This window comes from Takifugu rubripes, chromosome 10, assembly GCF_901000725.2.
Source record: "Takifugu rubripes chromosome 10, fTakRub1.2, whole genome shotgun sequence".
NCBI lineage: Eukaryota > Metazoa > Chordata > Actinopteri > Tetraodontiformes > Tetraodontidae > Takifugu > Takifugu rubripes.
In genome coordinates this window covers 8,307,318-8,321,773 of record NC_042294.1, presented here as the reverse complement: position 1 = coordinate 8,321,773, position 14,456 = coordinate 8,307,318, and the positions used below count along the sequence as shown (strand labels likewise).

General features: G+C 45.0%; 1 protein-coding gene across 2 annotated transcripts; it reads left to right on the top strand.

Moving 5' to 3' along the window:
* Positions 1-2,879: 2,879 nt before the first annotated feature.
* On the top strand, positions 2,880-8,793 carry mettl4 (methyltransferase 4, N6-adenosine). 2 transcript variants are annotated; one of them, XM_011608010.2, is made up of 9 exons: positions 2,880-3,291; positions 3,609-3,674; positions 3,747-4,101; positions 4,200-4,269; positions 4,484-4,658; positions 4,754-4,857; positions 4,936-5,027; positions 7,849-8,062; positions 8,169-8,793. In XM_011608010.2, exons 1-8 carry the CDS (start codon positions 3,058-3,060, stop codon positions 8,049-8,051), a joined length of 1,299 nt encoding a protein of 432 aa, XP_011606312.2. In that variant the 5' UTR covers positions 2,880-3,057; the 3' UTR covers positions 8,052-8,062; positions 8,169-8,793. The 2 variants fall into 2 exon arrangements, with proteins under 2 accessions (XP_011606312.2, XP_011606311.2); XM_011608009.2 differs by lacking the exon at positions 8,169-8,793 and having other exon boundaries at positions 7,849-8,101.
* The last annotated feature ends 5,663 nt before the right edge of the window (positions 8,794-14,456 follow it).

Here is a 14,456-nt window from a genome sequence, read left to right as displayed (position 1 = left end):
GCAGCGGGCATCACTCACCGACCTTCTGTGCCAGGTCAGAGTCCAGGTCATCCGTCAGGATATTTTCTTGGAGGGTTTCAAACAGAGCGAAGGGAGCAACAGCAGCAGCAGCAGGAAGTCTTTAGGTGGCCTGGTGGCAAATCTAAACAAGCATAAGGTTTGCTTCTGAAGTGTTTATACCTCACAAGAGGTCAGTGATGGGGAGAATGAAGGAGGACGAGGTGAAACGATAACAAAAGCTTCAACTTAAACGGGGTAAAAGAGGCCCAATTTTGGTAAAGCTGAGCAGAGGCCCCCAGAGAGGAGCCCCCGTGAGATCAGATCCCAGGTGGAACCGTTTACTTCAGCATGAGTCGAGAGAGCAGAAACCCGCTGCTGTAAAATTCTACAATAAAAACAACAACTGGGCCATTGTTGCCCCGAGCAGGGGAACTGTGCTCCAAACAGCTCAACATGTCATAGCTCTCCCGGCGGTGGGGGTAATTCAGGAGCCGTCTGGAGCTGCCTTGGCTCCCAGGGGATCAAAGAGGTTGTGGCTGTGCCTCATATGTGGATGTGATCTTTTAAAAAAAGATTCAAACATCTGGGAGAGGATCTGTTCTTAATGTTTAAGACTTTTTCTACTGTTGAAGGCAAATTTACAATAGCCTGTGCAAACAACCTGTGAAAAATTCCTTTCAGTGGACGTCATTTATCCAAGAAAATGAAGGCGTGTGTAGCTATTAGAAAGTCTGTGCAGGAAGAAGGTGCTGCAGGAGTTTTAAATTACTATGCTACGGCACGGGGATTGCACACGGAAGGATGTAATGTAGGAAGAATAGGATCCTCATAATGAGACGCCAGAGACCAACAACACTACAACACTATTTAAAACATACTTATGGGAAAGGTTCACAAATGGTTCCTCTGGTAATCACTCACTCACCAATTGTGTTGACATTTTCCCTCCATATCTTTCCAGATGGAGTTAAAGGTGAGCAGTTACATCAGATCATCAGTTACACCAGACATTAACCTGAGTTCATTGGGGGAAAGGGGGGGGGGGCAAAAAAGGAAAGGTGACGCTGGGATCAGCCTTGCAGCTTTGTTGGGGAGGATGCTGCAGGGATTTAAACCCTAGCTGACAGCGACCTCTAGTGGTCTAATGAGGACACAACAACCACACTGGTTTAGCAGGAAGTGCAAATATTTCAAATATCCGACCGAATTTGCATGACAATAAAACAGCTTCTCCCACGTTTCCAGGGAAAGATGTACAGATAATCTTTACAGAAAATTTCGCTTCTACATGTGACAACGTGGGCAAAACTAGTCTTCTAACCAGGCAGCAGATGGAGCCGTTGGCCAAAAAAAGATTATCCTTGAATTTGTTCTTTTTCATTGTTTGGCCACCTATGGATCAAGTTTTCCTCCTAGTCACTAGGACCTAGTGTATCGTGACAAGGATGGTTGTTTACCACAGATACACCCTATCCGGTCTTTGTGGAAATTCACTTTTTTCACCACCATCATGGTTACCAGAACATCAGGAAGCTGCCTCAGGGGCCCAATCTTCTACATTTACATCCTCCCTTTAGTTGACCTTCAAGAGAGCCAACAGAGAGTTTAGACAGCAGAACTTCCTCACGCTTAGATAACATAAAAGAATGGCTTTGACGTTTGGCAAACATACATCTGCATAACTGCATATAACTCAACAGAAATGGGTTTTATTGTCCAAACACAGCCGGAACTTAAAGGCTGTTTGAAGATTGAAAGGAACTTCTTTAAAACAGGCAAATTTCTCAACATCACTTCTGGATCCGGGACCATTCAGGGACACCATTGCTGCTTCGTGACCAGAGTAACGTTCCTCAGACACTTGTGAAAGAGAAAAACAACATCGGATCAAGCAAACATTTGTTTATTAGCTGACGGGCATGTAACTTTTGTGGCTCTGTTCACACAGAAAAATAAAATCTTTATTCCACTGAGACATTAAACGATGCACGACAGAATAATTCAAAGAGGAGAGTGTTGAGATTTCAACAAAATTCTGAAAATTAGGTACCAATGTATGGTTATAGCACATTTCATTTGAAAAACAAATGCTGCGAGCTGTCTCTCTGGGAGGGACATGCCTTGTTTTTTATCCTTTATTCTATGAAGAAAATGTTTGAGGGTCATTTTAAAGGCTGCCACTGGGACTTTTTCTTTTTTTAGCTTGTAAACAGAACAGGCTGTTATGCAAGAGCACATTTATTCACATGAGACAGACATCCCCTTCTTGAACCACATTCATTTAAATACTGCTATGAAAATCCAATGGCGCTGAAAAGATTCAAGATCAGAAAAGTCCTCCGTCATGACAATAATGTTAGCTAGAATTAAATTGGTTGCCTTATAATTCTATGATAGATTAAAGATTCAGCCTATACAGTATGTGCTATATACAGTATGAATGCTCAAAAGAAGTCCAGCATAGACACTTATTTTTGAACTGTTTTCCCTGATGGCAGTTGTTTTGAACGTCACCCTCACTGGGCCAGATGTCAATACATGCTCATTTCCCCCCCTCAGGACTCCATTCTAACAAAATTGTCATGTGCGTTTCTACAAGATTTTCCATTTATTAAAATTAACAACCTGTTGTTTTAAGTGATGTCCTGAGACACCAATATGCTGTCCGTCACCCATCAATATTGTTCTTGATAATGTAGCACATTGCACGTAAAAAAAATAAATCCTAAAGTTTGTGATGTTTTGTTGTTGTTTAATAATCCCTGACAGAATAGTGACGTTAGAGAATTCATTTCTGTCACTCTTTCTTTCTGTCCTCGTTGCTATAGCGACAGTAAACACAAACCGCTTCAATCTCTTTCCCCGCGCGCCTTTGCTGCGTCACATCCGGCCTCACTTCCGCGCTAAAGAAAGCGGAAGTGCTGCAAGAAGCGACGTGAATGTCCACTTTGGACAGTTATTTTAATTTTTAAAAAATCGCTTTTATGAGTGGACTCGTAGCTGTTTAGCGCGATATGGTCCCGTTGTCAGATCAGCACACAGAAAACTGACGAGTTTATGATGTCGGTGGTGGCTCAGCACACCGAAGGCTGGGTTTTGGATGCAGGATCACTCATTGATCGGGGATGTTCACGTTGCATCCGATTCAAAGATCACAAACAAACATCTGTCAGCTGTCATTTTAAAAAGCAATGTTTCAATGTATATAAAGGTTACGGCAGTGTGAATAGTAGTGCTGCCGCTAATGGAGGAAACACGGATGTGTTGCAGAAAACAGACAAACTACCAAAGGTAAAACTGGCATCCTAACAGGGATACTTCTAGAGCCACCCTTAACCCAGTATTCTCCATTATCTTTAAAACATTGTTTTGGAAGCTTACAACTGTGTTCAAATATTTAGTGCAAAAACAGTGCAAACAGAACAATTGGCTGAAACATGTACATCTTCTAACTGAATAAAAGCTACTTTTACCTAGTATGTATTCATGCATAACATGATTTTCTCGTTAGAGTTTGTGTTACCTGTATCAGTTAATCAATTTGCTATCATCTCAGCTAGAAGCTGAATTCCTGTTTGTGCCTCATTCAGTGTTGATGTGGTTTTCAGAAAAGGAAACGAAAAAATGGTGATCGAAATCAAGGCGAAGTCGATTCCCAGGCTTTTCACCTGAAGGTAGGCTGGCTAAAGGGGAAAAGGTAGATTTGAGCCACAATGTATTACTCTCTGCTTTATATGTGGATCCAGATTAGGTCTGTGATCCTGGATGGAACCAAGGCCCTTGTGAGCGCTGCCCAGGCTCTGGGTTATTTGAATGGGCTCACAGACCCCACAGAAGAGCCGCTTCCATCCCAGGAGTGCAACCTGGCTGCGCTGTGCGACATGGCTAAAGAGCTTCCTTTAGCGGAGGAGCAGGGGGAGCATTCCCAGCCACTCACGAAAGGATATGGAGACACATCTCATGTGGATTTGTTCTCCCTGGTAACAGAAAATGCCAAAGACCAGGGCTCAGTGGTTTCACTGATGGGAGAAGAGTACATAATCCCACCCAACTCAGCTTTCCTGCTATCGGATTTCACAAGGATACGGCCTCTTGTTGACTGTAAGTATAAAAACCCCAAAATCTTAACGTACATATTGACAACTGAACTGAAGCGTGCTGGTGTGTGTTTTCTCACCATGCTGCTGTTTCTCACACAGATGGAAGGAGGTTTGATTTAATCGTTATGGATCCACCATGGGAAAACAAGTCTGTGAAGAGGAGCCGCAGGCAAGTGAAGATGTTATGTAGGCGCGGCGAAGTCACTTGATTACCACAACGGAAAAATCCTTTCATTGCGTTTTAGATTGGGAAAAATATTAAAAACTCATTATATCTGAAACATGTCAGCTATTTGTAAGGTTAGGCCCAGTGTGTTATGATTTCTCTGAAGCTTCAGGTCATGTTTACATGCCATATTCTTTTGTCTGTCTTCCCAATGAAGATATAGTTTTTTGCCCTCAACCCAGCTGAAACGCCTCCCAATACCTCTATTGGCTTGTCCCAACTGTTTGGTGGTTACCTGGGTCACAAACCGCTCCAGCCACCTGCGATTCATTTGTGATGAGCTGTATCCTCACTGGGGAGTGCAAGTCGTGGCTCAGTGGTTTTGGGTCAAGGTATTGGGTCAATCTTTATTTTATACATATAGAAATACACAACTTCTCATCAAAGGGAAATCTAAATTTACAAGGACTTCCTTTCTACCCCTCAGGTCACGACATCTGGACAGTTTGTTTTTCCACTCGATTCACCTCATAAAAAGCCTTACGAAGTGCTGGTTTTGGGCCGATACCGTTGCTCGCCTGAAAATACAAGGTAAAGATAGTCCCACTTAGAGGCTTCATTTGCTATGTAGGTAAGATTTTGTTCCTTGACATGTTTCACCGCTTGTAGATCTTTAGAAACATCAGAAGTTCCCGTGGAAGATCAGCGTCTGATTGTCAGTGTCCCATCAGCGCTCCACTCCCAGAAACCCTCACTCACAGGTCGGTGTTCCTGCCGTTTTATTGCGCCACCAGAGGGCAGTGCTGCCACATCACTGATTGGTATCTCCCTTTACACGTGAATTTATTCATATTAAATCTGCAAACAAAAGTTTTAGTTTAAATTACGGTAGAATTTTCTTTAAATCATGCTGCCAGGGGTTTGTATGTGCTTATGTTTGATTACCTAGAAGAGACACCTCAGGAGAACCTCTATTAAACTCATGACAGGTTTCATTTGTTGCACAGGTCTGCCCCGGTTTGCACAGATTAAGGTGTGGCAACTCCACCGATTTTGCTACATGCGTCAAACTTAAAACCTTGAGAATAAATATGCAGGGGCTTGTGAGGGGCTTGACGTCATCTCTTTCCTCTCAAGGGAATGTGATTTATTGTGCAGCACAGAGTGTGAATGCCGGTGCCCTTTCAGGAGTACAGAAAAGCCTCCCCCACATGGAAGTGGCTGGACATTATTGCAATACCTTGATTTAGACATCACGATGTCATCGCAGAGCTGCGATAATAACTAGGCGATTAAGTAAATTGGGAGCCAGGCTGTGTTAAAATCTCCAAGTGATTCAAAGTCTTATTAGTTTACATCCACAAGACGGTCTAATCTGAGGTCAGAATCGCAAAAGAACATTTGATTGACTTATTAAATGTGTGCATCCTAAATCTGTGCGTAGCAGTTTCAGATTGCTAAGATATTATCAGGACTTCGTCCAACAGCTTCCAAACAATTTGAGGTGGTAATATCGCACCTCGGGGCTTCAGTCCTGCATCAGATAGAAACCGCCAGACATCCTTCAGCGTCCTGCGCTTCCATCGTCTCATTCAGTTCAAGTCATGCGCCGCACGTCCGCTGCAGCCGGCGGGCAGCCTGCGTGTTGTAACGCCGCAGGCCTGTGAGATTGAGAAGCCCTGACCCACTTGTGTCACACCCTCAGAAGGGACTCCTATCGCTGACATTCTTGGTTACTATGGAGAGATAAGGGACACTGCTAGAGAGACAAAACACCCCTGCCAGATGGTCAGGCTGGGCGAAAAAAGATGCTTGCCTCAATAGAAAAATGCATTTTTATTAATAAGGACTCTCTTTGACAATATGAAGGAAGTGTTCATTAGGTTGGTCGTGGTGATTAATGTCTCTGTCAGGATGTTTAATTGACAGTTTTCATCAGTGTGTATCTGGTAATCAGCGCTTACTACTGTGAATGGATCTAACCTAGGAACTAGTCCTGAACTTTGTTCTTGTCAGGTTTTAGGAGGAAAAATCCTTATTTTTCATGCCGCCAATGTGATGACCTTTACATCTGTGTGTCGAGTGTTCAGTCGTGCCGTTCAATACAAATTCACGGGTGGTATCTGCTGGAACTGGATGGTGCGCATTCCACCTAGTTAAAACCCTGAAATCAAAGCTCGCTGCATTTTTACCTCCGAAGGTCCATCATTTATCATTGGTTTGACAGATGGCTTCTGCCACTGTGCCTCAGTCTCAAGACTCATTTAGTCTCATTTGTGAACCCTCTGAGGGGCATGTGATCATGTGTAGCCCTCTATTTACAGTAAAATTAGGATCAGGGATGCACTGTAAGGAATGTTTTGAGCTGAAACAATATTTAGCTGCCCCTTGAGGGGTTGAACACCCTCAATCTGCTGCTCTAGGGCAGGAAATGTAAGGCTGAATATGTTCTGTGAAGAGAACAGTGAAGTATCCTCCTCTACCTTAGTCTCAGAAGTTTCTGATGTCCCATGTCCAAAAGTTATAAAGGATAATTAGCTTTCCTCCCATTGAACTTTTGAGTGAACGGGGCGGAGAGAGAGCAGCGTGTTTGGCCTTTTCCTCACTGTGACTCGCAAAGGAAGAGGGAGTGGGTGGCGGGACGCACCAATCATGCAGGCTGGGTCAGACTGATGATCAGTTCCTCTTGCTCATTAGTTCCCCGATCTCGGAGGGATCGGTTTGAGCGCGCGCCAGCAGCACGGAGGCGTGGGAAGTCAGCCGCTTTTGTCAGGCGTGCTGGTCCTGGAATATCGTTGCGTGTAGACTTAAGGTCATCGCCAGGGTACGCGCAGAAACTCTGCGCAGTGGTGTGAAGGATGTGGGCAGTTGGCCAAGGCTGCGCTCAGCCGCCTACAGCCTGACAAGCGAAGGAACGGAGTAAGAAATCCTCTCCAAAATTTATTAGATTACAGTCAGAAAGGAGCTGAAACGCTGCCCAATTTACATCCGCAGAGCAAGAATTTATTATCTCTCTGCTGGTGTGTCCACAGTCCTGCCTTTATCAAAGCATTTCGGGCAGATCGTAATCGCCATAACGCCTTCCTCGTGATGACGCCTTCGTGCCAGACCTTGAGAAGACGTTCTTCGGTTCACCTTGGTCGCGGATCACGGAAAACCACCTACCTTCTCTCTTAATAGGAAAATATGCAGAATTGCTGCAACTAATACATAAATCACTAAAGCCCAGAGGCCTCTTATGACCTTCGTGCTGTTCGTCCACCTTTTTTTCCCCACTGCAGGGTTTGTGGGTCTGATGAGGTCAGCCGTGTCTGCTATGCTAGTAGCATGAAGTCATAATGGCAGCACCAAAGACTAATAACGCGTCTGTACTAGCAGAGAATGCTGACGCCATCCAGCTCCCTCTCGTAGGTGGGGGATGTGTTGAGGGTTAAGGGGTTATTTCCTAACTTCCTAACTGTTAGCGATGGAGACTGACTGTGTTCCGAGCTGTGAAATCCAAACGGCGTCCAGCCACAAGGAGGTTGATGTTTACTGACGCCATCTGTGGTCACCCCTCTTCATCTCTTCCTGGTCCTCCAGATGTGCTGAAGCCCTACGTTGGAAGCGAACCCACGTGCCTGGAGCTGTTCGCCAGGAGTCTCCTGCCTGGGTGGACCAGCTGGGGCAACGAAGTGCTCAAATTTCAGCACGCAAGCTACTTTACTGTGACACGGACGGATGATGGTGACGGATCCACGGGAATTCTGAGCTCACCAGAAGATATTGGAGATGCGCGTTTGTGATGATTTTAAATGTACTTAACAGGGATTAAAATGCCAAACTTCTCCTCTGCCAGTTGTTTTCTTCATGTCTTCTCCTCGTGCGTGGTGGCGCTTTGATTCCTTTTTTTCTCTTTGTAGGTCGGATTAGATTTTAAAGGCAGCCATGGTGTGTTTGGAGAGATGAAAGAGCATTTCTACGAGGCTCTGATTCAGGCTTCCCACAGCGCAGCAGCAAACAACACTTGCGCCATCGGGTTTTCTTGCTATCGGGTTATTTTTTGGCTCGGTACGTGTCTCCGCGATGATCAAAGGCCTTTTATTTTTGTTGAATTTCAAATCCAATCTTAATTAAACAGTTAAGCCCCTTGGTTCCCCGGTCACCCAGCAGTTAACCCACCTTTCCCCATTGGGTGAGGCCTCTTTAGTGGTGCTGTGGTCTCCGGAGAGAAGCACGCTCATGTTGCGACAAGCAAGGCTGCCTTTGTCTTTACGGCCGGGTGGGAAGTGAGTTATGGTGGCGGCGGCACGGCATACATCAGCTAATGAAGTCGGTCTGTGACTCTGGCAGGATCATTTACACATTACCCTGTCAGCTCTGTCCTCATCAAACAACCCCATTCCTCCCAGTCTGACCAGTCTGAAGCAGACAGAATGGCGCCGTGACGTTGCCCAGGCGACCTCCAGGAGTGTGGAGGTGGCTGAATAAATGAAAATTATTGATGTTTTTAAATGAATAACATGTATTTTCTTGGTATTAAAAGGTTGGTGTAAATGTTAAATGAGATACACACACTTTTTTTCGTGTTGACGCAGGAAAAGTTAGTTCTATAAACAACTTTTTTTTCCATTCAAAGCTGGAGGAGGAGAGGTCCTTTTGATACCTAGCCTTGATTAAAAAGTTGCTATTATCAACCGCGAGCCATCTCAATACGATGGTGATGGTGAAGCCTCCACCAGTCAGGCTGCCAAGGACTTCTCGCCATTGTCTGCGCTTCTACCGAATGAAAGCCTCGACACTCATCCCTGAATTTCACATAATATAGTATAAAAAAGCGCTGAATGAATCCAATCGGCCAGATGACGCACGCGGATGTCGCCGGCTCCTCGTTGACGTTGGCTCTCTTGCAAAGTCAAAAATGCAAAAAATCCACCTACGGAGTCGCGTCTACCGCTCGGATAAATGCCTTAGAAATGCCTGCGTATCGGTAGCACAGCTGGAGCTCAAGTTTTGCCGTCCCTGTAGCCAAAATAAGTGGAGAAAAATGACACAACAGTTTACTTCTGGAACGCCGGCGAGAATGAAACTCACACAAAAGTGCTCCAAAACTTCAGGGTGCCAAACGCGCACCCCAGCCCATGATCCTCCTGGGTGGGGGACGACCATGTGCCCGCCACAGTCTCCTTAACCGCTTTATCCCTTTTGGGGACACAGGAGGATGCAGGCAGGTTCCTTCCCTGGATGAGTCGCCCTTTATGAGCATTCCTGGGTTTGGTCCCTTGCTCAAGGGTACCCAGGTAGTGCTCTGAAGGTGTTCTGGCACCTTCCTCGACTGCTGGAACACCTTCCATGTTTAGTCTGCACCGGGGCTTCTCAGCCCATGTCCCGACTGGGCTACCCCCCCCCCCCCCCAAGATTTCATTGCACGTTGAGTTGTGAGTAAATAATATTTTCAGTAAATGTTCCAAACTCGCATCAGGTCATGTGGCTGTTCAGCATTAATCTGGAAAAATGACCCGTTTATTCCTGAGAAGAAGTCGTCATGCCTGTATTTTCTCTCCCTTGCTAAACTGAAACATAAATTAAACCCTGATACGTTCTCACTCAATATAGCATCGTTAAAAGCCCACAATGCACCACAACATGATGTCACTGCAGCCATCAACGCTGCCAGACTCCTGGAAGACAAAGCGCTTCCTGTCAAACTGGAGGTGAAGCACCGTGAGTGAAAACTTAGTCATTTGGTCTTCCTGCAGCTCCGCCGCCCACTGAGGTTGTCGGAGTTGGATTTTTTTTCTTCTTCACGCTTTAAATCACTGCAAAATCTCGCCTGGGGCGGGAGGGCGACCGGTTACGGCCCAGTCAGCTGATCTGACGTTGGCGTTTGTGGTTGTGGAGGAGATGGAGGTCTGAGAGCACCCATGCATCACAGCTCCTGCTAATGTGCTGCAATATTTCTCTCTTCCTCGACCAGCAACCGCTAAGAGGGTCGATTTCTGCTCACTGGAAAGCGTTTGTGCCTGTAAACGACATCGCCATTGAAATATTACCGAAAACAGAGAGAAATTCAATCCTGTTTCCAGGCAGACTGGTGGATGATGCTAACCAGTAGCGTCCCGTTTATCACGTTCAGCTGGGGTTAATGGAATGTGACGGTCAGAACAACAGTTTTAGATTGTTAATCCACTTCTTTAGAATTAAAAACAAATCTTTTTACAGTTCTATCAATTAAAGGAACATTTTAACTCAAGGAAAAGATTTCAGCGCCAAGTGAAACTGGCAGCCATGGCGGCCAGATCTCCCACGGGAGGCCGGGGCAGGAATGAGAGGGGTAATTGAAAAGGCACTGCCTCGATTCTTTAACTTGTCTTCGCCGCCATTGAGCAACGGCCACCGAGCGGCCACACAGTCACTTCATTTTGGGGAGAACATGAGATCTAAAGTGAGCATGCAGCTGCAGGAACAATTCCCAAGATTATACATTATTACCACAGACGCTGACATGTATAAAATGTGCTTACAGTGTTAAATGGCTGATAGTTTCAGCAACAAAATGAACAATGTGTTGACGATCGGCATGAATGCAGCTATTATTCCAGATTTTTACAACATAGTGAGCTTTGATTTTCATCTGATACGTATTCAAGTGATGATTTCATCACTTCAAAGGATTCGTTGGCCAATATATTTCTGAATGAGAGGAATCAAAGCAAACGCTTTCCGGAATATCATAAATGAATTTAAGAGGACGTAGCTGCCGACCACATAAGTTCTGTGCACTTTAATAAATTCCTAAATCACCCAGGGGAGAAGATATATCTGGCTGCTATTAAATATACATATGAAAGTGAGACGGGCGTGTTTCAGAGCTAAATTGAGACACATTACAGAGATGATCATCTTAAAAGAGACGCCACAGCTCCCAGTTCTGACTCTTTGGCTCCACAGAGGTAAAACGCTGCCACAGAATCTGGTCCATATTTATGGTTCGCTGAGTTGCATAACATCCGATAAAAGAAAACTGGAGATTGTATACAAAAATGTTCTGAGAAGGTCAGACCTCCTGATGACAGACTCTCTGCCGAGCGTACACGAGTGGGCGTTACTTCTCTGTCCACAATATCTATAGAATATTCATTATATAATAGCGTCTTTCAAGGTTTGAGTGTATCGAGTGCGAGAAGAAAATGTCAAATTAAACATTACGTGTGGATTTCCACTGTTTTATCGTAGGTAATTAGCATTTTTAACTTTTCAAACTCAATGGATTTGGGTTTTTATGCTATCATAGCGAGGTAAAAGTTATCACTGTGCATGTAGATGCCTTAACAACATCAACATTAACTGATGTGACTGATTATTGCTAAACCTTGTTGTGCTAGACATGCTGCCATCTAACCAAGAAAATACACAATATCCTGCTTCAACTGCCTGATTCAGCTGTTTCCGTGTGTGCTTTGATGATCAATACGTTGCTAACTGCGTGATTATGTTCCACCAAACGCCCCCTGGTGGCCGATGCTGGTTCTCAGAAAAATATGTTAAATCTGCAGTTCACTGACAGTGAGAAGTGACAGGTTCAGGTTCCTGCTCGGACCGAAAATATTCATGCATCTTATGAAGGATGCTGCCCAGTGCATGCTGGGATAAGCACCGTCTCCATCACCGTGCATGCCATCTAAGACATGAATATGATTGCATCCACAGCGTTGAATGCAATCCGTCTCCCTTCTCGAGCCACCCAAACCTGTGTCCGCTCACTTTTGACAGCTGGTGTCCGACGAGAATCTCAACGCTAACATTTGAAATTTCACACCCGTGACTCAGCTGTAAGAGGAGCATTAATGAAGCCGGCCCTCGACGGTGTGACTGATCTTCCTCTGGGAAAAATGTGTAGAGCCTCAATCACATCTAGCTCCTTTTCTGATTGTCTTCGGGCTCCCGCCGAGCGCTGTCAGAGGTGGGTTTTCAGGGCGTCCTAATGGCAGATGGACAGATGGGCGGGCCCATCCATATTCATTCTCGGGATGCCTCCCGTTTCTTGTCCGTCAGAAAGCAGCATGTGTCAGTGAGACAAGGAAAAGGTGTCAGAGTGAACAAGACGCTCCAAAATAGTCGCTAAAGGAGACGGATTGAGGGGTTTTTACGGTGTAGCTGCAGGTGTCAAAATGGCTGACAGGTGGACGGCAGCAGACGGGAAATCAACCTTTGTTGGCGGAGCATAAAGCTTTTCTTTATTAGAGTAAAGATTTTTGCGAATCCACCACCGGCTTCTTACTAGTCCGTCCCAGAGATTAAGACCACACTCTTCCTCTCGTTCTCGTCTCATTGAGTTTATTACATTTTCGACTTTGACCGCTCTGCTACAAATTAAATATGGTCACGCCAACGCCCTCTCCTCACGCCGCTTTGTTAAATTAGCTAGAGCATATGCAGCGGCCTGAACGCCAATATACTCCGCACGAGCTGCTCGGCGAGCGCGCCTGCCTGTTTGGGTTTTGATTCATCTGGTTTCCAGTACAGGCGCGGTTTGAGGCGGTTTGAGCCGGAGCATACAAATGCAGTGGAAAGTCTACAGAACAAAGGTCAAGGTAGTCTCAAGAAAAGGGAATGCTGGCTACCAATGATATAGGGAGAAGAAAAAGATGTAAAATATACAGAAAAACTTAAATGTAGATAGATAAATCCACGCCTGTTCTCTTACCCAGATGGTTCGCCTTCTTATTACACAACAGCAGCACTCATACGGCAGTAAGGATCACAGTTTTAAAGAAATAATCCAGTGGATAACTTTTGTTAGCTATCGACCTCACTCCTCGAGAAGGTATCCTGGTATTGATCTGTGCGTCAGAGGAGTGATAAGTGGGTGTGATGTTGCTTTGGCAAAGAGGGGTTTTACAGCAAACTGTGCAGAAATCGATCGTTAAAATTAAATGTTAAATCTTTGCTCTCGCCGCCTTCAGAATGGACTATTTACATCAGCTCCGCTGGCTGCAGAGAGAGAGGATGTTGGGAGTCCCAAGAGCGTTTGACCTGAAAGGTGGACGCACACAGAGTGTTGAGTTCATTAGTTTTTAATAAAAGTCTCAGGCTGGAAAACCTTAACTGAGTTTAAAGGCCAGGGAGACCACGGACATTATCAGAGTTTGAACCGATTTTACCTACCAGAGCGTATAACGTTTATGTACGTGGGATTCCATATTAGCTTTTGGGTGAAGCTAAACTGGTATGATTATAAATTAATGCTCCCAGAAGTTTCATTTTCATCAATTTGCTTTTATTTCTTAACTCAAGCCTGCAACTTTGGGTCGAACTGTTTTCTTTTTATTAGCATTTCAAGGCTAGGCATTTTAGTCTGATTGTATGTGATGAATTGTAATGAATACTTTTGAAATACACATGGATTTAAGAACAGATGTTTCGATATTGACCTGAGGTCAACATCAGTGTAGTTGTGCTGCCAGAGAAGAGAGAGCGACAGGACGGTGACAGGCCGGGGGCACGCGGGCCTCAGTGAGTCACTGATATGGGACGGTGATGACACGCCGTCACTCCAGAGTCCGACCCCCCAGGGCCGTGGAGCTGTGTTTGAGAGAGCGACTGCAGTAAGAGCAGAGAAGCCAGACAGTGTCCGACTAGACCGGCTCTTTTAATCCACAGAGCTTCAGAAATAAAGATGATGTAAAGCGAAAGTGACGCATTTGAGAGAGTGTCATCGCGGTCAAACCGCGGCGCCACAGAAAACTGCTCCCCCAGGTAACGTGACCACGCCGTCTCCAGCAGGAGCCCCCAAACAAGTGTTTATGTGACACCGTTGCTGGGCAACGCCTCTGACTGCTACGAAAAAGCATGCGGTTGGACAAATTGACCAACGTGAGCTGGACGCCACGCACATGTTGCAGTGTTAATCACAATTACAAAAAAAGAAGGAGCTTATGACCTATACTGCAGCCAACCACAAGGGGGCAGACGGCTGCTATTTATAATATGAAAGAAATTCATTATAATCTCCTTTGGAATCACTGAATTATAGCTTATTTAGAAGCTTATTTACATACGGCGTAATGCCATCTGTAAATGGGCTTTTAATTCTGACTTCCTCTTTTCAAAAGAGCAACAGTTGCTTCAGAAATTGCCAGAAACAATTAATTCCATGTTGGTAATTAAAGTGAAACAGATGGCCGCAGATTACTAAATTTATGTGATCT